This window comes from Podarcis vaucheri (assembly GCF_965113315.1).
Source record: "Podarcis vaucheri genome assembly, chromosome: 3".
In the NCBI taxonomy this organism is placed as follows: domain Eukaryota; kingdom Metazoa; phylum Chordata; class Lepidosauria; order Squamata; family Lacertidae; genus Podarcis; species Podarcis vaucheri.
Genome location: NC_138761.1, coordinates 25,865,545 through 25,888,236, shown reverse-complemented (window position 1 = coordinate 25,888,236; position 22,692 = coordinate 25,865,545). Strand labels below are relative to the sequence as shown.

The window sequence follows — 22,692 nt, the reverse complement described above, 5'->3', positions numbered from 1 at the left end:
TCTGGATTCTGGATATTTTTCACTTGATCTCAAATGAGCCAGCAACCTTGAGACCCTTCTGCTGTAAATCAGTTACACAATGCACTTTATTAGTCTGAGGATTAATGATTACACGCCTTCAAGGAAGCCCAGATCTTGAAATCAGTGTCTGAGGCAGTAATGGACTGGATGGGGAACCAACAAATTGAAGCTGAGTCCAAATAAAGCAGATGTGCCAAGGGAGGATGGTTCCTGGGTTCAGCAGTTAGTGAAATGGCCTGTTCTGAACAGAATCGCACTTTCCTTAAAGGAGGAGAGGTGCACTTTGGGGGATACTACTGGAACCATATTCATCACCAAAGTCCCAACTCGGCAGCCAGCAGCAGCAGCTATGCTTCGCTTTGGCTGATGCACTAACTTTCCTGGCTAGGGGTAGCCTGGCCATGGATTTCCATACTGTAATGCACTCGACTCAGAAGTCGTTTTTAAAGCAGTACGAAACACAGTGGTCCAAGTCTTATGGGAGCAGCGGGGAACTCACATATTACTTCCGTTTTAAAACAGCTGCACTGGTTACCAATTGTCTTCCCATTCCTGCTTAAGGTGCTTATTCTGACATTTAAATTTTTGAACTCTCTGGGACCAAAATACCTTGTTGCATACCAACCAGCCCAATATTTAAGATCAGCCAACGAAGCCCATGGGGTGGTCCTGATCAGCAATATGGAGACCATTTGGGCATCTCCAAGGCACTGGAACAATCTTCTCGTTGAGTTGCTCCTTGCCTTGCCATTATCCTTTATTTTAGAAGGAAGGTGAACAGGTACCTCTTTTGCTAACGAAGAGGTGAAGTCGGTCACAGTTAGTTTTGTGGTGTGCACCTGTAGTTTTGTTTCTGTTGCTATTTTAGTTCATGTTGTGCTTGTTTTGTATTGGTGCTGAAACTAGTTATAGAATATATAGTGATTTGTTGTTCATTGCCCTGTGAATTTTTGCTGAAGGGTGGTATAGAAATACAGGACGGAATCCAATGCAGCGCTCAGGGGAAGGTTCCATGAGCACAAAGATCTCCGTTTCTGTACACGAGAACATTCTCTCCACTCTTCCTTCTGCAAGTCCCCTAAATCAGTTCCAGGGGTTCCCCCACTCTTCTGGGGCATATTTGGGGAATGGGGGGCATGTGTGAGGGGAGTAGAGATGGGACAGTCCCACTGACCAAGTGGAAATCCTTGCACTGATAGAACTCATTAGTAGAATACCTCCTAAATGTTCTGTCCCCTCTTCCTTCCATCAAGGAACACCAAGCAGTATTGCAGGACTCACCAAACTCAGAGGTGCTTAGCTATTAGTTAGCTAGCTCCAGAAAGGTTATTTCATCATGAGCTTCCAGTCTAGCATTCCGCAATCCGGTGCCCTCTAGCTGACAGTGGATTACAATTTCCATCATTTCTGACTGGTTCTGGCAATGCTGGTTCTGGCTAATGCAAATTGTCATCCAAACCATCTGGAGGGTACCAAGTTGGTGAAGGCCGATCATAAATTTGCCAATCCTCCCCCAGCCCCAGTTGCCGTTCTGTCAAGTGTGCATTTGTGGGGGAGCATGTTTTGTCACTACTTAATATGTCAAATGGCCCTTTGAGTCTTAAGCTGAAAAAAAGCAGAGCAAATGTTACCTTTCTAAAGCGCTGGACAGTGAATTACAAATCCTTACAGCAAAAAAACTATTTACAAAGAAACAAAATCCACATAATACTTTAAAATATATATAAGGTACACACTCTTAAAATATAGATAATTTTAATATCTACATTCACATTTGCAAAAATAGCACCTACAAACATATGTTAAATGGCATTTACAATATCACAGAACCTCTTTCTTGATAGGATAAATATATATTACAAATTAATACAAAACAGCCATGTCAAAAGACCCACATGAACTGGAATATCTTATCTTGCTGGATAGTGCATTTTTTGTTTCATTTCTCAACCACCAATTCCTTCCTTCCTTCTTAATGAGTAATCTTCACCACTAAGTTGTATTGCTGCCAAAGGGGTGTGACAGTTCCAATTTTTTGCTTGTTCTAAAGGAATCTGCTCAGCCTAGTGGTGGAGATTATCCACCTTCAGCAAAAGAAGAAAAAGTATTCATTCAGAAGAACGGATCCCTCCCATTTCTGTAAAAACAACAAAAATGTCTATGTCTCCTGTGTCCTTACTAGGAATGGGTGAATCTTTCAGCGTTGGTTTCTCCCAGTATCTTATTATCACAGTCTCTTATTATTCCAATCTTAAGTTTTGTTTTCCACATTTCCACATCTGTTTGAAAATCCTTTCTTTAAAAAAAATCCTCATGAATATTCACACACAATTTAAGTGCAAATTTTGTGTGCAATTTTGATGAATATATACATTTTTTGTAACATGCATTTTTGTAAGTTATTTTCACAAATACTGTATGTCTATTTTCATGCAGAATTCCCCCTAAAACATGCATTTTTGAACACATTTCTTGGCTGGAGAACTTCACTGCAAAATTCATATAAGTACAAATTTTATAAAATGGTTGTGTTTCTGTTTGTGTATTGTTTCAGAAAGTATGAATTAGGTAGGTTCACTTTTAAATGTGACTTCAAATGAAATCGTTCCCCATCGCTAGTCCTTAAACAAAAACTGATTCTATAACCTAATATAATACAATATAATGAGGTAACTTGAGATTAGCTGTGAAATGTGCTGATTTTGTAAGTGAACCCATATATTCTGATATCAGTAAATAATGTGTTAAATAAAAACCCCCACACAAATTAGAGGGATATAACCCAACTCTGTATGAAGTGATGGTTGCAGTCAAATACTTCTAGGGTTGCAATAAGCTTAGGTGCAATACAATAAACTCTTCGGAACTTTTCATGACTACTACTCATATGTCAGATACAGAGCACAGCACACTAAAATCTCCCTGGAGAGCATTTTGAAATTTTCATAATTAAACTCCTTTCCAGCTGCCTGTTCTTTGAAAAATGTCTCATGTTGACCTAACTAGCACCATTATAGATCTATATACAACAGATTTTGTATCTTTAGCTTTAGTTACTGTATTCCCTAATCTTTTGTTTTGTTGCTTACTGGTCCTGCCATCCATATTTCACTGTTTCAAAAACTGCGTTTCAAAAGCTGAAGTGCAGAATTCTTTTAAGAGGTTCGTACTAAGGTTCATGATAATGTTCTAAACATTTGCAAATATCAAGAATGGATTTGGAAACTGGGAATATGCTGAATTTAACTAACTTCTTCATTTGGAAAAAAGAGTAAAAACTGTACATGCGACCTCGCTGGTGATGAATTGTGTGCGACAATGGCATACTACTAAAACCACACACACACACACACACACACACACGCCAATTTGCCTAGAATTTCATGAAGGTTACCATTGAACCCTTCCTTTTGTCCTCTTCTGGAACCTAAGCAGTCAGCAAACCCTTAATCTGCTTCTTCTTCTTAATAATAATAATAGTAATACCTTTATTGTCATTGTACAACCTGTGTACAATGAAATTAAATGAGCCCTCCTCCCCCCAACACTCAATCTCTTATCAAACAACACACCACCTCACAAGTCAATTTCGCTATGTTATTTTTCGTTCTTCTTTTTGATACCTGCTGCTAAAAACCTTGGCTGTTCTCCCGTCATGACTTAAGGATACTACTGTAGCCTACTCCTTGTTGACATTCCCCACTTGCTGTATCTCTCCCGTATGATTCCTTTACATTGGTGCTCCTTTCTCTGTGATCACATCACTCCTGTGCTTCAGTTTCTGCCCTGGCCTCCTTTTTCACTTCATAACAGCTTCAGTCTCATGGTCCTTATTTCAGAGGTCTCCCCCTTATGCGGCTTGTGGCCATACCTAGCAGAGGTCACCTTCTCTTATGGCCCCTTGCACTCTCTCTTGTCAAGTGTCCATGCACACAGAAGATCCCCATTGGTCCTCAACATGTCCAGTTAAAAGGAGCACAGACAACAAAAGCTGGGAAAGGCCTTACAGAGCTGTCGCCAGCACCAGCCTAGATGGACCGTTTGGTCTGACTTGGGCTAAGGCAGCTTCATAAGCTATCTATGCATTCTTCTGCAAGTCCCTCCTGAGCTTCTCTTTTTCCAGAACGACCTTCCTTGAACTACCATACCCCACTTTTTTATTACCACAAGTTCACACACATGTACACTACTCAACATCTCTTCTCAATCACCCATCCCTTTCTTCTGTCACTTACTGAAGATGGTCAAGTCTTTTGGACAAAGTACCAGGTCCAACCACAATTGTTCACAGCACCTAGGAATCTGCTGAAGCTAGTTAACTGCTTTTTGCTTTCACTCAGGAAAGGCTTGCCTGGCAAATACATGCATATATGTACAAATAATGAAATAAAACTTCATATAGAACAAAGATAAAAATCTCTTTACACAGCAAGCTCTTTCCCATGCTTCATTCCAGCTTCTAAAATTTAAAAAGTATTTGCTATCTGATCACCACTTTCAGAATAACACTAAAAGTAATATACAGTCATGCAGAATAACGTGTTTGGATTCACCGTGCACTGAGCCAACGAGGTCATTGAGCCAATGATGTCTTATGTAAGCTGCAGAAAATCCAACTTTTTCTGCATTGCATCCAGTTTGTTGAATTAAAAGTGATGAACTTGCTCCGATTATTAGCTTGTGCCGATTAATAGGAGGGGGAAAGGCTCACACCCAAGTGCTGATTTGTGGCAATATTTTTCCTTTGACAACCAAACCGCTACAAGTTGGTTGCCATGATTGCTTCCCAGGAAACAGCAGAATTCTCACGTCCGATTTATTGTAGTTGGTGCGTATGTTAAAACAAAGTGAGCCTAAAACTTTGAGGTGGTTGAGATACAGAAATACCTACCAAATGAATGAATGACGTATTGGCATCACAGCACCTGAGCAAGCGCTGGCAGCTTGGGTTATAGCTTATCTGCTGTTCAAACTAGTGTGATCTTATTTTTATCAAATGACAAGTTCGTGTTCAGTGCACAGAAATCCAGTACAATTTTACTCTCTGTTTTTGCGCATCATGTGAACATGGCAGAAGGTAGTCCTTTCAGTAACAACTTCAAACAACACCTGCGCTTATCCAAAAAATTAGAGGCTATTATGAACTCATACCATTCTCTATGTCTTTCCATTACTTGGACAACTGAATATTCTTTTGCTCTAGCAAGAACATCCAGAGCAGTGCTTTGACTACCCCCCCCCCAGAAAAGTATATTGTTGTTTTTTCACAAATATATTTGTAAACTTAAGTACAAAAATAATTAGCTTTAAACTTCCCCATTCGGTTTCCGGTGATGGGACGCGAAACTCAAGATAGTGTCAACCACTTATTCACACCGAATTTCTTATGAAATATCACTTGCCTCAAAAATAGAATTACCCTAGAAAATATCTGCTTTAAACTTCACGTTATAGCATTTTCCATAGAAGTGATTTTGGCTGTCTACTGTAAGGATGCTTTTATTATCCACAAAGTGCTTTATACTGTTCTCTCCGTATGTAAAAAGTGTATGTTATGTGCATGCATATATATATATATATACATATATAGCTGCGACAGCTTGTACCTTTTTAAAAACCGAATATTCACAAATCTCAGTCTTTGGTAACAGTCTTTTCAGCCAATAAACTCAACTGACGGTTGAGACAGCTTGGGTTTTTGCACCATCACCTTCTCCTCCTTCTGCGCCTGCATCCACTTGGTTCATCTTACCAATATTTTTTAAATTTTCCAGGGTGGATTTGAAAGTGTCTTTCAGGCTCTTCTCCAGCACCCATCCTTCGCTCTCACATTCTGGATCTTCTGGATTGGCAATGCTCTCCAGGGAAGTATGCAACAGCCTCAACCCTATCATCACCGACATCTGGTTGGGAAACAGAATTTAAATGCCTTTATTTAAAGAATGTGTAAATCCCTTCATATCCAAGTATGTCAAAGTGATCCGCAAAAGGCCATTCAGACAACGAAACAGTATAAAGTGTGCCTTTCAAAACCTGGAAATCAGAAGAACAGCTGAAATCTGGGAAGTCTTGTCTAAATAAAAAGGTTTTCAAATTGGGGTTTAGCTGGTGTAAGTAAAATGGGGGGGGGTCATTCCAGGATCACAGTGGGGGCAGAGTGGGGCAATGGGAGAAGCATCTTCTGGTGGTTCCCTCACTGCGAGAAGTGAGGTTACAGGTAACCAGGCAGAGGGCCTTCTTGGTAGTGGCACCTGTCCTGTGGAACACCTTCCCATGAGATGTCAAGGAAATAAACAACTATCTGGCTTTTAGAAGACATCTGAAGGCAGCCCTGCTTAGGGAAGCTTTTAATGTTTGATGTTTTGTTGCTTTAAAAATTATTATTAATATTCTGTTGGGAGCCACCCAGAGTGGTATAAATAATAAATTATTATGATTACATATTCCAAATCTCTTTCATCTCAGTCACACAACCTGGCAGCCCAGCAGCAGGGTAAGTTAAACACTATTTAAAAGGATTGTTTCCCCTCTGCAGTAGGCCTTCCCCTGAATGGATTTTGAAACAGGGGTAAGCTTATGCAAGTTTAACTTAAGCTGGTGTAAATTCTGCAAGTTTCCTATATTTAGGATTGCTCTGGACCCGTGACCATCCCAGATGTTGTTGGACTCCAATTCCCGTCAGCCCCAGTGAGACCCAACAACATCTGGAGATCCACAGGTTCCCCATCCCTGGATCCAAAGAACCACAGGATGGACAGAGCAACCCTAAGCAGTGGAAGCTGGCAGAACTTACACTGGCAAGTTCAATTGGCACGTTCCCCATCCCTGTTTAGATCCTGGAAAAAGTGTAGCATATCTGGTGCTTGAATTGTTCAACCATATGCAGGGAAGAAACATGCTTTTGCCTTCAAGTCCTGCAGCGATAATTTTACTCTAGTAGATGTTTGTGGTTATAAACTTCCTCCGACCTGGCAGAGGAGATCTCAACAGAGATTTTCAGGTACGTTGAAAGCTCTTTGTGGGCATGGTGGTGGTTAGTCTAGATAGTAGACATTTTGGCACCTGAGGTGGACCCGGAAATGGCACTCCATGCCCCACCAGAAAAGAAAGCTTGAGGGGGAATCTACAGCATGTAGAAGAGGGGAACAAAGATTGACTTTGGAATCAGCTGCCCCTGTGGACCATGCTGCCTGGGGCGGTTGCCCCACCTTGCCTCATAGGTGGGCCAGTCCTGCTAGATGTCACCTGAGGAGTCTCCTACAGCCCTTGCATTGTAAAATCTCAGAATGCAAGTGGTAGAAGTTCAGTGAAAATGTTATACTTCTGTCACTTCCATCAACCAGAACTCTTGACATTTTACAATCAAGTGTCTGGTCAAGGACAGGAGTTGGGGACCTGTAGGCTTTCAGATGTTGTAGCATTATAACTCCCCTCAAGGGATGGTGGAAGTTGGAGTTCCACGTTTAGAAGACATCTGAAGGCAGCCCTGTTTAGGGAAGCTTTTAATGTTTAACAGGTTATTGCATTTTAGTGTTCTGTTGGAAGCCGCCCAGAGTGGCTGGGGAAACCCAGCCAGATAGGCGGGGTATACATAATAAATTGTTGTTGTTGTTGTTGTTGTTGTTGTTGTTGTTGTTGTTGTTGTTGTTATTATTTAGAATACCCCCACTCCTCTCCCAGACCAACTAGATTGTAAAATTTAAGCATTCACATTAAGCTATGCGGCAGATTACTATTATTTGTTGAAGATTAAAATGTAATGGATGTGTGTTAGAGTTACCAGGTGGGGTGGGGCAGTTCTATGGTTGGATTTGACCAATACAAAGCAAAATGCAAACATGAAACATTTAAAATGGCCACTCGCAGTCCAGTGTGGCCATTTTAAGAACACAGCCGGATTTGCTTGCAAGCCTGAGAGAAACCAGGTCCCTCTTGCACGTCCTGGCTGGCCTGCTTGTGTCTCCTGCAATTATGTCACCTTGCTACAAAGCCCTCAACTTTGAATTTCAAAAATAAGAAGTGGAACCCGAGAGAATGATGCCACCGGGTAAGAGGAATGCTTCTTGTAGTTCTATTTTGACTTCTCGTGTCGTTTTTATGTGTGTCTAGAGTGGGAAAAGAATGAAGAGCACTTTCTTCTTCTTCTTCTTCTTCTTCTTCTTCTTCTTCTTCTTCTTCTTCTTCTTCTTCTTCTTCTTCTTCACCCAATTCCAGTGCCTTCTCCTGCTGTGTTATACAGCTGTCAGCCATGAATACGAGCATTTTACAGTGGTGAGGTGAATGGATGAATGAGAAATAAAGTTCTGGAGAGTGTTCATTTCCCTTTTTATGCTAATAGCACAGCACGGCGCTGTCAGGGGTGGGGTGGGGGAGGTTAACCTCATAGCACTCATCCAAACCTAATCCCCTGCTGCAAGATGCTTACTACATCCTGCCAAGGACTTAAGTAGGCCAATGTCCTTTCTCCTAGGGCCAACCCGGGCGTCAGGCAGAGCTGGAGGGGCGGGGGAATGGCAGACCACTGACGGTTCTTTCTGAGTCCTGAACTGTTCCCCTCTATCACTGTCGGCATCAATCCTCTGTAAATCCTAGAAGCTCACAGTTCCGGTCAGGGCACTTTGAGGTTTTTTGTTTTTTTTTAAATGTCACTTAATGTGCATACCTAAAGGCCTAGGTATATAGAAACCTCTGCCTTATTTTTGGATGCCCCCATTTCTGTTCGAGACTGATAGGCAGTCAGTCACCCAAGCTGACCATCAGAGAGGAAGATGGTGCTTCAGAACAGTAGTGTCTGGGCAGTTAAGAGAGTTCTGAGAAGGCTTATTCTGTTAGACCAGGATTCCCCAACTTGGTTATCCAGCCATCTTTTTGGACTACAGTTCCCATCATCCATGACTACTGGTCCTGCTAGCTAGGGATGATGGGACTTGTAGTCCAAAAACAGCTGGAGACCCAAGTTTGGGAAACCCTGTGTTAATGCAAAACTGATGCTAAAGAAGTAAACTAACCTGAGATAAATTAACAGAGTGAGGAAATAATGTTGAGTTTGGTTCTGCTTTATGTTAGGCAGGATATGGCCCTTGACCCTAGTCTGAGAATATGGTCTCAAGGCTTCTATTTACCACCGCCCCTCATCCTGAGACTAGATCTGCAATGTTCCTGGCATCTGAACCTAGCCTGTATGTGTATGATAACTCCTCCTGCCATACCACAGTCTTATCACGAATGTACCTACTGGGATGCCCTTCTGCCATGGTGGGCTGTGACTTGAGGCTGCCAGTCCACAGTGGAGTGCCTCTGTCATCTTCCACCCTGCCCACGTGCATGTAAAAGACTTGATCATGCCTGATCATCCCTATGGCAGGGATGGGGAACCTTTTTTTGCGACTGAGGGCCACAATCCCTTCTGGGAATGCCAGAGTGGGTGGAGCCATAGGCAAAAATGAGCAAAGCAATGAATGTGGTTTTTTTCTTTGTACAGATCAAACGTATCCATTCTTAAGGAAATCAGCCCTGAGTGCTCACTGGAAGGACAGATCGTGAAGTTGAGGCTCCAATACTTTGGCCACCTCATGAGAAGAGAAGACTCCCTGGAAAAGACCCTGATGTTGGGAAAGATGGAGGGCACAAGAAGAAGGGGACAACAGAGGATGAGATGGTTGGATAGTGTTCTCGAAGCTACCAGCATGAGTTTGACCAAACTGCGGGAGGCAGTGGAAGACAGGAGTGCCTGGCGTGCTCTGGTCCATGGGGTCATGAAGAGTTGGACACGACTAAACAACAACAGCCTGATGAACATCTCTGGTTTAACTTGAAAGCTTTTGCACTATTTTCTGACCTTTTCATACTGCCCTAATATGGATTTTGGATATTTTCTTATGGGTTGTTGCAGCTCAATTACTTTCTGTGTTTTTCCATTGACTGCCCTTGAAATGGGTTTAAAGCAGCCTTTGCCAGCCTGGTGCACTCAAGATATTTTGGACTACAACCTCCATAAGCCCAGGACAACACATCCAAGGTAGGGCTAATGGGAGTTGTAGTCCAAAATATCTAGAGGTCATCAGGTTAGCAAAGGCTGGCTTAAAGGGTTCCCTTTTCTTTTCCTGATCTAGCCTGGACAGGAAACTCTCCTTCTCTTAAACGAGTCCACAAGATCTGTCGTCCTGCCTTCTCTACCAACAAGGAGGAGCATCCTAGAAGACCACTGCCTGGTTGACACAGCTAAATACAGTGGTACCTCGGGTTAAGAACTTAATTCGTTCTGGAAGTCCGTTCTTAACCTGAAACTGTTCTTAACCTGAAGCACCACTTTAGCTAATGGGGCCTCCTGCTGCCACCACGCTGCCGGAGCACGATTTCTGTTCTCATCCTGAAGCATAGTTCTTAACCTGAGGTACTATTTCTGGGTTAGCAGAGTCTGTAACCCGAAGCATATGTAACCGAAGGTACCACAGTATAGAAATTTAAGCTAAGAACATTGTCCTTTTTTATTTACATCACAAACTATTAAGTCAGAAGTAGAAGAAAGTTAAAAATGAAGGCAAAGAGTGTAGGCAGAGCCAGGATTTATGTTGTGGAGGCAAGAATTGGGCGGGGGGGGGCAGAACTGAGCTATCTGGGGCGTGATTGGTCAGTTAAGCATTTTTTTTTACTTACTTGATTTAGGGTGGGGGGCAGAAAGGAAAAGAAAAAATAGGATGGGATCATAGCATTAAAGGCCTCTCTCTCCCACTCTCAGGAAGAGTTCCTCCCTACTTGCAGAATATAACAGTAAAGCACTCAGGATGGGGCTAGCTGCAAGCCCAAAACCTGAGCTCTTTAGTACTATTGGGAAGGTTTTGTGTGGGATCAGGGGAAAATTTCCTTGTCTCCCCTCCCCTGCAGGCCCTGAACAGCATGGAGCTCAGAATAGAAGGCCCTCCTTTTGCAGTGTAATGCAGACCCTCCAAGTGTATCTGTTTTCCAGGGGCATCCCTGATTTAGAGAAGCCATCCCAGTTTCTGATTTGATCCTGGAATGTCCAGATTTTCCTTTGGAATGTCCCTATTTTCATTGGAGAAATGTTGGAGGGTATGGGATTATATGACCCCCCAAGCTGTCTGAAGGCAATCCTGGGAATATTTAATTTTTTTAGGGAAGGTTTTTAAAAAAACGTTTAATGTTTTATTATGTTTTCATATATGTTGGAAGCCACCTTGAGGGGCTGGGGCAAACCTGTAAGATGTGGGGGGTATAAATAGTAAAATTATCATTATGGAATAGAACGTCCCTATTTTCATCAGAGAAATGTTGGAGGGTTTGTGTACCACGCCATTTCGTTGGCGGTCCCCCCACTTGGTACCATCACCCGTTCTTGCTCTTCTGTGTGGAGGGCTGGCCTCTCACTGTGGTTCTATGCAAGACACTGAAACTACTATGCCGATGTATTACCTCAAAGAGCCAGACAAAGAGGACGATGACTCCCATGGAGCTCATCATGCTGCTGTAGTATTTAAGCAGAGCCTCCCTGCAGCCGCGGTTCCATAGATTGAGCTCTTCGGTTTGAAAGTCATAGCTGTAGTGAGCTGAGTTGTTAGAGACCTGGTACTGGATGCAAGGTCGTGGCGAACTCGGGTTGCAGCAGCTGAAGGGGACGCCATCCACCAAGTATCTGCCGTCCACGTTGCTTTTAATGCGGCTGTAAACAGGCAAAGCACAGCAAGTTACAAATATCAAAGCATTTGGATCCAAATGTATTCCTACTGCTATTCAGCACACTGTTTCTCGGCCACAGAGTGCCACATCCAAACTCAGGTTGTGGCTCCTGCATGCAACTTTCCCCCTAGAGTCCACATCATGTTGTTGGTATTGAAATGCCAGCCCATATTTTCCCTCCCTCGTTGAAATCTAGATTTACTCTTTCTGGGCAAAATCTGCTAAGTTAAACTCTTGTTTCCAAAGGCCCAGATGTGCTCTTTGAGCAACCTGTGCACCTGCTGGAAGCAGCCTTAGACAGGCGTAGACCATTGCAATCATTGGGTCAAGTTGGGGATTCTTAACTAATAATGCTCATTGATTTCCATTTGTTCAAACCTGGACCCAACCCTGAATGATCATCCTGCTTTCCCTTCCAAAATAATATCCACATCCGATAGCTCTTTGTTACCTGAAATCAGTAGTGATACCTGGAGTAGGATGAAACTGCAATTTTGGCCTCCAACACTGGTGTCACTGCTGCTTAATTGGATGGGACTGGGGTGGAGAGGGCTGTGTAGCTGCACCACTAGTGGGACGTGGCTGGCGCAACCTCACACCACTGATCTCTTCGCCGTCCTGCCCCAACCTCGCTCAGGTAAGCAGCAATGATGCTGGGTGAGGGGGTAAGTGGCCCCACCATATGTCCTGCTCAGAACCTTATCTGTTCCTTCAGATGATCAGTCGAGAACAGCCCATTGTTTCCCACCCACTCACCAATTAGGGGGAAATGCCACTCAAATTCCACAACGCTTAATCAGCTAGTTTGATAATTTAATAATTGGCCAGAAGAATACTCCAGTTTACTATAATCAGTGTAAGCACTCATATTATGTGTTTGTGTAATATCTGGGAAGCACCATCTCAGAAGAAGCCGTCTCCCTTTTCTCATACATGGGAGGGAAAGCCGCTTCCTATGTCACATGGGAAGCAGGGATGGGAAACTCGTGGTCCTCCAGATGTTGTTGGACTACAACACCCATCATGCATGAACCCTGAGCATGCTGTCTGGGCCACAGTTCCCTCAAACCTGATCCAAAACCAAAGTACATCCAGAACTATCGTTTTTACTCCTGTACAAATTTAACTGATGGTTTGAATAAAACCTGATGGCTGGATCCTGAGAAGTGCTGGCAGAAGGGCGTCCCCAAAAGATGATGTCCCCACCATTTTTTTTTTGCCACAGCAGCCTCCTGAGCTCCCTGGAAATTCCCCGTTAGTCGAGGAACTTCCCAGAATTATAGCGCGACAGTGGAGAGAGGGAATTGCTGAAGATCCGGCAGAGGCACCATCCATGAGAGGGGAGAGAAATTGAGCCTGCGCTACTAACCTCAATTACAGTACCTGGGAGCACACCTGACTGAATTCAATAGGAGTTGAATATTCTGAATAGCTATGATTAGATTTCTGCTGTAAGTGATTAAAAGAGAGAGAGAGAGAGAGATTGTGTGTGTGCATGCCTTTGTCTGCTAAAGGTGATAAGTCCTTGATAAGCTCAGTGACTCTATGAGGAGTTCAGGGTATGCATCATATTTCAGAGGGGTGGAGCTGAATGAAAGTAAATGACAAAAATATTGTCAGTGAATGTGTCCAGTGAATGTGGATAAAACATGCAACAAACCCTCATGCAACAAACATGATTAATCAAATATCTTTATACTCTGAACAGTGCCCAAACTTTAGTAGATCCTTGTCAGATCCTTACCAGTAAATCTTGATGAACTCTAATGAAACTTAATTGTTTTCCTCGCAAGAAGAAAATGTACCTTCGCCTTATTTTTGGTGATCCTTGTGCTCCTCAGCATGCACAGGGGATTGGCCAACCTGGCGGGACCTCCTTCCTTCCTTATTTATTTTAAAGTAATTATCTAGCCCTCCTTGAAATAAAACTATGGCACAAAATGTGCAGGCGCCTTTCTAAGCAATTGATGTGAAATGAGATGGCCTGGCTGCTCCTGTCTGTCAGTGTTTTTAGCCTAAGAGTGAAGTCAGAACAGTAATTGATAAGTTAGTTGTTTGGACACCAAGCTATAGAGCACCATGCGGTCTTAAAGAGCTGCTGTTTCCCCCTCCTCTTTTCCTGATTTTGCCTTGTTTTTCTAGACCCACGTGCTGCTCTGTTTGTTTTGCTGCCTGCCAGTCACATGAAGCAGCTGGCAGCCAGGTACAACAGAGGATTTTTAGAAACGTGTGTGTTGGCGTAAGAGTAGGAGCGTGAGATCGCCTGCCACTTGCTTTCTTTGGCCTGCTGGACACATAGAACAGAAAGCAGGCAGCTGCTTGAGAAATGTTATTAAAATGTGGGTGTGATGGAAGAAACGCAGGAATCCTCCAATTGACGCTTTGTTTGTTTTACTGCTTGCTGGCACATGGAACAGGCTGCTAATTGAGAGGAGGCTCAGTTGAACTTTGTGATGTTTAGGGTATGGCAACCCTTTTCTCGTTTGTGCTGCATACTCCACCGCAGGGATTGTTTTGTTTTCATATTTTTTTTTGGGGGGGGGAGATCCCAGTACAGATACATCGCAATGAAGATCACCTTTCCCCTGGTTGTTCCCAAGTTGTTGTTTTGAGAGGAAAGCAAAAGCAAAAACACTGGGTGGCATTTAGATGCACTGAAATCAATTAACAGAACCAAGCTAGGTCCATTAACTTCAATGGGTCTATTCTGAGTAAAACTTAGTTGACTACCACCCACTATTATCACCTTCTCCTCATTTACCCTTAATTTTGAGAAGCTTGCAGATGACGTTAAGTCTCACCCATTACACTAGTCTGCACCACTAGTTCAACTACTGTTCTGGTGAGTTTTTATTTTTTGATCTGTGTATTTTCCTTGTATTTCTATTCTTTCCTATTTCATGAAGATAAGGGGGGGGGAGAGACTTGTCGGTCAGCATTAAGTGTCTGTTTATTTGTGATTATGGCTCATGTTTTAATGGCTCACGAAGAAATTTAATCATAAGCTACTCACGACTGGCCCTACTGTTAGGCAAAGTGAGGCAACCACCTCTGGCAGCAGTTCTGGGGTATTGTGAAAGGGCAGCAAATAGCTAGTTATTAAATTTATTATTATTGTATTTTTACTCCCAGGAAAAAGGTCCCATTAGGATTTTCTCCATCAGATGCCGCCAAAATACCTGAGCCAGGCTTGGTACTTTGCAAATTGACCAGGTAATGATGAGTGGTCACCACTGACATTTCAACCAAGGCAGCCTTGGGCCAGCCCTTAATCTATTGCCAAGGGTCCCAAACATTCAAGCGTAAGAATGTGCATTGGGGAATAGGGAGGAAATGGAGGAGTTATTGGACTTTATATATTGTACTCATGCTCTCATCTTTCCTGAATGGTACTGTGAGATGTTGAACCGATAGATTCCCATTGTGATTGGTACAAACACAAAGGTATCGTGAAAGCCAGGTGCAGATTCAAATTTGGGAAGCACACTTTGTACAATCTTAAAGCCCCTAACTAAAGAGGAAACCCTACTGAACATAGTGGAATCTGTTTCAAGCCAAAATGGACTTAGAATTACATTATCCTACTTATGTCCCCATTTACCAGGACAATGTCTCTGGTTCATCACTGTCCTATTTTGTCCCATTTTTGCACTTTTATCTGACCTGTTTAAAACTGTTAGTGCAACTTGCTGTGAGTATGGGCAAACATCAAGACCCCTACTCCCTTTGCTGTTGTTGTTGTTTAGTTGTTTAGTTGTGTCCGACTCTTCGTGACCCCATGGACCAGAGCACGCCAGGCCCTCCTGTCTTCCACTGCCTCCCGCAGTTTGGCCAAACTCATGCTGGTAGCTTCGAGAACGCTATCCAACCATCTCGTCCTACTCCCTTGGTTCTTTATAAACCCAATTTGGACACTTCAAATTGACAACTAAAGGACTGCTCCCCCTTAAGTAGAACACACGGCCACCCTAGTTTTCATCTGTGAATTTTGGGAGATATTGAGACATGGCCTCATTTCATCTGAAATAGCCCTGAATCCATTTACAGTCCCTGACATATTGCACACTTAACAGCCTAGTTGTGACCTCCGCTCTCATCATCACAAACAAAACACCCATGGTTTTCTAGGCAGCTGATACGGTTTTAAAGGGCTCGCTTCCAGACTTAAATGTGCAACTTCATTTTATTCATTTGTTCTACAACTGCCAGACTATTTCTTAAGGGTCTAAATGGAGCCTTCTGTGAACTCCCATGAGGGTGGCGAGGAGCTTCCATGTCACCTAACTTCACCATTGGGATTGAGGGCCAAACCTGTGTCTCAGGAGGCCCAGCATTCAATATTTCTCAGCACACCCACGTTTTTAAGCACAGCATAATCTTGTTTTCCCCCTCCCGCCCTGCCTTTCTGCTAGGGATGGATTAAGAGCAAGCTCACAAATCTTCAGCTAATGCTGGCAAGGGGGAACATCTCATTAGGTTCTCTCAAGTAGTTATTTATATCAAAGGGTATTTCAACTTAAACTGTCCCCACACTTTTTCAACAAGTATAACTTTTGACATAGCATGCATCAAAGTTCAGAAAATGCTAATAACAGTATTATATAGCTAGTGGCTTAAAGGTAATAAAATTCTGGCCATAACCATCGCAGCCAAAGAAACAAATTTAAGAAACTCCAGGGCAACTTGCCAAAAACCAAGCAAAACAACCTCAGTATGCTACTTGAGTATAATATTTTACATTTATATATATTTGTCATCATTTAAGATAAACAATTACAATTATTTAAATATACAATTACTTAAATGTAAATGCTTAGCCATTAGCATATAACTAATATGAACATATCCAATACAGTGGTACCTCGGGCTAAGTACTTAATTCATTCTGGAGGTCTGTTCTTAACCAGAAACTGCTCTTAACCTGAAGCACCACTTGAGCTAATGGGGCCTCCCGCTGTTGCCGTGCCGCCGGAGCCCTATTTCTGTTCTCATCCTGAAGCAAAGTGCTTAACCTGAAGCACTATTTCTGGGTTAGCAGAGTCTGTAACCTGAAGCATATGTAACCCGAGGTACCACTGTACTGTATATGTAACTTCACCATCCATCTACCACTTTCACTTGTATTTAGGGACCAATTCAAAGAAAATTAGCCATACTTAAATTCCACCGAAAGTAATGGGATTAACTGAATTGCAATGGGCTTGTCCCATTGATTTCAGCATGATTTAGGCCACACTTATCAAGGATCAGGCCCCTCTGAAGCCAATGGGACTTACTTCCAAGTAGACATAGATTGAACTGTATTGTAACACATTAACTTTGCCTGGATTGGTACCTTAATGCCTATCATATTCCAGGGCTCTTTTCATCGAAGGAATTCATGTGTGTTCACTGATTGCTTTAGGAAATACCAACTTGAGTTGGATATGAATTCCTTCCTTACTGTCATCTTATAGTATTTAATGGTGTTCCTGAGCAACATGATACAGCTTCCCAGAAAGATGCTTGTTTAATCAAAAGTGAACAATAATTGCCGTAGCCATAAAATTTGTATAAATTCTGTTTTAATTTGTGGTTGATTTGTTAAAATTTGGAAAATCAATAAAAATGATTTGGAAAAAAGAGAAAGTATTGTGGCAGCCATAGTTTACAAAGTCTCGTCAGGTGCAATGCACAAGGAGTTTCTTCTCTAGGACTTCCATTGAAATGAATGGAGCTTGCGTGCCTAGTGAGCTATGCCCAACAATGTTCGAAAAGAAACAGATTAATATTTGGTTATTAAATGGAAACTAAAGTTTGATATAGGCACATAAAAGTTCACAGAAGAAAAGGGCTGTTAACTCTGGTCACTGCGGGTGAAAAAGAACCCAGCCCATTATTTTTAATGGGGCATTTCTGGGAAGCACCACAGCGAATGATGCCTTTTCACGGTTTGCAACAAAAGAGGCTTCTCGTGTGATGAGCTGCACTCCTGTGCCAAAGGCTGGACGGCTTAGGAGCTGGAAGAGCTTTATGAAATCCTGAAATTTTCAGCAATTCACTGATTAGCCTTTGACAACTCTCTTAATCTCTCCACATGCTAACTGATAACCTGGTGTGTGTTTGTGTCTTTTTTTCTGTTGATTGCGGTGTATAACAGTGAGGGGAAGTGCTGCTATATCCACATATTCTGGCAGGTTGAGAGGAGTTCCCTACCAGGACAGACTTTGCTCGTGTGCTCAAGACATCGATTCCATAAAACATATTTTGCTGCACTGTGTGAAATATGAGCAAGCCAGGGCTGAACTGATATTACCTTTGCTGGTACCTTTCCCGGGAAAATCAGAGGCTCACTATTGTCAGGTTCCTATTGGAAGACCGGACAAACGCTAGAACATTAGCAGTGGAGAAGTTTTTATCGGTGGTTGCAAGAACCAATGATCCCTATCTTTAAGTCTGAACAAAATGCTTGTTTAACCTGGAGGTAGGCTGTCTGAATTGTGCAGTGCTTTGTAACGATTTGTTGGGTCTCTGGGCCGTAATAAAGATTGATTGATTGATATATTCACATTCTGTCCCTGCATGAAAGTGGTGTGGGACGGTGACTACAACTCTCATGTGGGGGAGAGAATAGCAAACATGTGGTGCCCTGATCCACATTAAGAAGTGCAGTGAGTGGGAGGAGGAATTTAATGCTAGGAAATCCCACCAATCTATTTACCTCCAAAGGTGCTGTGTGCCGTAAATGTGTGACACTTATTTTGTGACATTCAGAAGCGCTGAAAGTACTTGCCGCTATGTTGTTGGGTTTCTTTTGCAAAATTACCTTGGCTATAATTTTACTCGGTGTGTGTTTTCCCACCGGTAAATTACCCAGACCTCTTCATAGCGCGTACAGTGATTATGCGGTACTTGAAAAACATTGCTAGCAAAACGTACTATCCGAAGCAAAACCCATGAAGCATCTCAATGTCCAGGCATGCTGTAAGGGAGCAACAACAAGGACTGCGAGATCTGCAAAACCGCCAAAGACAATCTGCCCAGCTGGTTTGATAAAATCAACTGGGACAGGGGCTGCGTCTCTCTGAAGGCATGCCCGTTTTGCAGAGCCCTACGATTCCATCTGTTCAATAAGCCAAGAAAGCCAATAATAGCCACAGAGCGACTTAACAGAGGTCAAGACAAACGTTAGGGCTCAGTGCAAGCAGGAAGCTCTCCTGCACAGCCCCTGCTGAAATGAACAAGAGCCAGGTTAATCGCTTCGCTTCAGTGGGGCTTGTGCTGGAGAACCTCCTTACTCCCTCACCCGTTTAAGGGCAAAACTGGCACAATTACTTTATTACAGCACCAGGTCTGAAAGAGATGAATGAACCTAGGAGATTGAATCAGCCAGCAAAGCAATAGGTTTGGCATCTTGAAATGCCAGTGTCCTTCCTTTGAGGGATAAAACACCCTAATTCCATGTGTGTGTGTTTTAGTTGAGCATCTAGCCATTCACAAAAAAACTTTTAAAACAAAACAAACTAAAAACTAAATGACCTAGAAAACATTGGCAAAACACACATTACACTGGAATGTTGAAGAAGAAGAGGAGGAGTTTGGATTTGATATCCCGCCTTTCACTCCCCTTCAGGAGTCTCAAAGTGGCTAACATTCTCCTTTCCCTTCCTCCCCCACAACAAACACTCTGTGAGGTGAGTGGGGCTGAGAGACTTCAGAGAAGTGTGACTAGCCCAAGGTCACCCAGCAGCTGCATGTGGAGGAGCGGGGAAGCGAACCCGGTTCCCCAGATTACGAGACTACCGCTCTTAACCACTACACCACACTGAAGAAGGCTTTTTGTGTTAGAACACAGGAAACTGCCTTATATTGAGTGAGATCCTTCATCCATCTAGCTCCATTTAGTCTACACTGACTGGCAGCTGTCTAGGGTTTTAGGCAGCGGTCTCTCCTAGCTGTACCTTGGGGTGCCAGGTATGGAACCTGGGACCTTCTGCATGCAGAGCAGCTGCCCTTGCAAAGGAAGAAACACAAAAGACAAGAGGCGCCAAACGGATTCAGATGGCAATGACTTGAGATTCCGATAGTAGGACTTGGAATGCAAACACGGGTTAAAGCATAAGTTATACTTAACTACTTACTCTTTCACTTCCTTAGAGCCAAAATCCAAGTATCGGTTGCTGATCCACTGAATCTCAAACCAGTCTCTAAAACCATTGTTTCCACAACATTTGAACTCAATCTGGAGCATGTCGATGGTCTTCTTCATGAAGCACCTTCCTGGAGTATCTGTATCTCGATAGAACTTCATGCCATTTTTTAGACCATGTTCTAATGTACTATCCAGAGAACCCCTCAGCAGAAAGCAAATGAGAACCACAAAGAGAATGAAGAGGTTAAAGAGCACACACAATACTAGGTACACTTTCAAGGCAGGCTTCCACTTTGCAAATTTAGCAGGATCCAGAGAATCGTAACAGATCTTGCCTGCAAGACCATTGAACACAGAGGCTAGGAGACCCACCAAGATCAAGGAATTCGGCACAAAGTGGCTTTCAGAGTTGTCCATCACTTCACTTCGTTTCCTGAGCTCAATTTTCAGGAACAATCCCATAGAGAAGACAACGATCCCAGCAAACAAGGAGAACCAGTTCATGAGCCATAGTCCTTGTGCTAGTTTTACTCTTTTCTTCTGGTTGAACTTGACTTTCATCACAGCCATCTTTGTGTTAGGCTCACCAAGACTTCACAAAAATTAATCCTGTTTTGGGAAAGAGAACAACTTCAGGAAGATCTGCCACCATTCAGGCCTTGAGGATTCCAAATGGCGTCGCTCTAACAGAGCCATGGTTTGGCCCCTCCATCTTGCCGAGCCTGAAGGAGGAGAAACGTGGGTAGGTTTTCCAAGGGGCAAGAATCAACAAATTTCACAATAAATAAAAAAAGGATTATTGGCAAATAGCACATGCAACTATTTCTAGTGGTCCCTTCCATGCAAAGGAGAAACAGCTTCAAGGTTTCAAATGATTAAAGCTGGATCTACAATGCGTCATTCTAATACTAATCAGCGTGATCCAATTTAGAGAAATCTCTGCCAGCAGATGAGCAATGGAAATAATCCCTCATTTTACTAGTTAGTGGATTTGTGCTTTCACATGATATGTTACAGCACACTGCAGTTGAAAACCAAGTTATTTCAAGGATGTCCCATTCCTAGGCTCTTTTTGGGAGAAAAGCCGACACTCTCCGAATTCAAAACTGGATCAGAGACATTGCTATTTTTTTCGATTACGCCAAGCCAGTAAGACCATGTTGCTGCTTATCCTGTCCTGCCACTCACCTTTAATGACATCCCTCTGGTTTACGTGGGTTTTTTTTGGTGGAATTAAGGTCACCTTTTAAGAGAACTAAAATTTATGTATTAGGAAGCGTGGATGACAAGTTATACCCATCCCCTAACTTTTCACAGCTGGAAGTGTTCAAAAGCATGGGAGAAACTGTCTCGATCCTCACCAAAAACAATTCCCAAAGATATTGTGAGCAGCTTATAGGCTAATCGTGCTGGGCCAACAGTGGAGTAGAATTTGAGGCTTTAAGAAAGAAAACCTTTTGCGCAGTGTGACACCAGGGATGTAGTTGCCCCACAGATTAAGCAGGGAATCTCTGCTCCAACGTCACTGTTTAAGGAAGAAGGCAGTCTTTTATGGACCTTGAGAACCTCAACAGGGTGTTCCGGTGGTGGAAATAGAACTCAGAATACATTATGACAGTAGCTGTAAAGACTCTCATTTGTGGATGAGTATGATTATAAACTGTGTGCCAGCTATAGGTAATTTCTTACTAGCGTACATGCCAATACAAGGGAAGTCCTTATTTTCTTTATTTTCAGTGCAAGAATTTGTAAGTCATGTTGACTCTCTCACCTTTGTTCTTGCATTCACCCTAGTAGATAAGAAATACTTATCAGAAAGACGTATGTGGGCTACCAGTAGACCCTAACCCATGCTTTTGGAAATTTTTGCAATCCACCTAACATACGCAAAATGAAAATGATAGGAAAATGAAAATGTAACTTTTTAAACAGCAGGAGAAAGCATCAAATTCTGTACAGCAAACTATTGCAAGAAGAACTATCCTTCTGACTGATTGCAGATCTTCATGGAAAGAGGGAGAAAATAGAAGCTGTGGAACATGCCTCTGTACAATCTAGTGGCTAATAATATTACCAAGAAACATGACATCAGTAAGATTTATGTGATCAACTCATGCTAAAAAAATTTGGCTACAAACTTTTAAGATCTCTAAGTACAGATATTCAATAAAAAAGATGTTTCTAAATTACAGTATTTTCCCAGTTACTGTCACGTCTTCAGATTTTTAATTCCAAAATGGAATTAGTGAGTAGGAACACTCGTTTGTACATTGTGTTCTAAGCACACACACAGAAAGGGAATAGATGGAAGAAGGTGGTCCCAGCAGGTAGAAAGGTTCTCTCAGGGTGGGAGACTGGAAGAAGTAGGCTCCCAGGGTCTACCTTTCTTTGTGTGGATAAATGATATAATATATATGATATAAATGTGATAAAAGGTACCCCTGCCCATACGGGCCAGTCGTGACCAACTCTGGGGTTGGGTGCTCATCTCGCTTAAGAGGCCGGGAGCCAGCGCTGTCCGCAGACACTTCCGGGTCACATGGCCAGCGTGACGAAGCTGCTCTGGCGAGCCGGCACCAGCGCAGCACATGGAAACGCCGTTTACCTATTTATCTACTTGCACTTAGGGGTGCTTTCGAACTGCTAGGTGGGCAGGAGCTGGGACCGATCAACGGGAGCTCACCCTGCCGCGGGGATTCGAACCGCCAACCGTCGTGAGTCTTGGGTAGGACCGCTCCCCCCTGAAGCCCTTTTTCCACCTTGGGCTGGGGGGCGGGCCCCATACTCTACCACAGCACATAAGTCTCCAAGGAGGCCTTGGGACATTGCTGCTGCCGCTTTGCCGG

The 22,692-nt window shown here is 42.9% G+C and overlaps 1 protein-coding gene across 1 annotated transcript; it reads right to left on the bottom strand.

Annotated features, from left to right (window-relative positions):
• Positions 1-2,509: 2,509 nt before the first annotated feature.
• Positions 2,510-21,044, bottom strand: PRPH2 (peripherin 2). Its single transcript, XM_082217853.1, has 3 exons — positions 19,836-21,044; positions 11,452-11,698; positions 2,510-5,924 (listed from the first exon to the last, which is right to left on the bottom strand). The coding sequence occupies exons 1-3, from the start codon at positions 20,414-20,416 to the stop codon at positions 5,691-5,693; spliced, it is 1,062 nt and encodes a 353-aa protein (XP_082073979.1). The 5' UTR covers positions 20,417-21,044; the 3' UTR covers positions 2,510-5,690.
• Positions 21,045-22,692: the final 1,648 nt, after the last annotated feature.

Coding starts and splice junctions, on each gene's coding strand:
- PRPH2 (XM_082217853.1), bottom strand. CDS start 20,416: ATGGCTGTGATGAAAGTCAAGTTCAACCAGAAGAAAAGAGTAAAACTA. Junction 11,699..19,835: donor GGCTCTAAGGAAGTGAAAGA/GTAAGTAGTTAA, acceptor GCCTGTTTACAG/CCGCATTAAAAGCAACGTGG. Junction 5,925..11,451: donor TCTTTGTCTGGCTCTTTGAG/GTAATACATCGG, acceptor TTTCCCAACCAG/ATGTCGGTGATGATAGGGTT.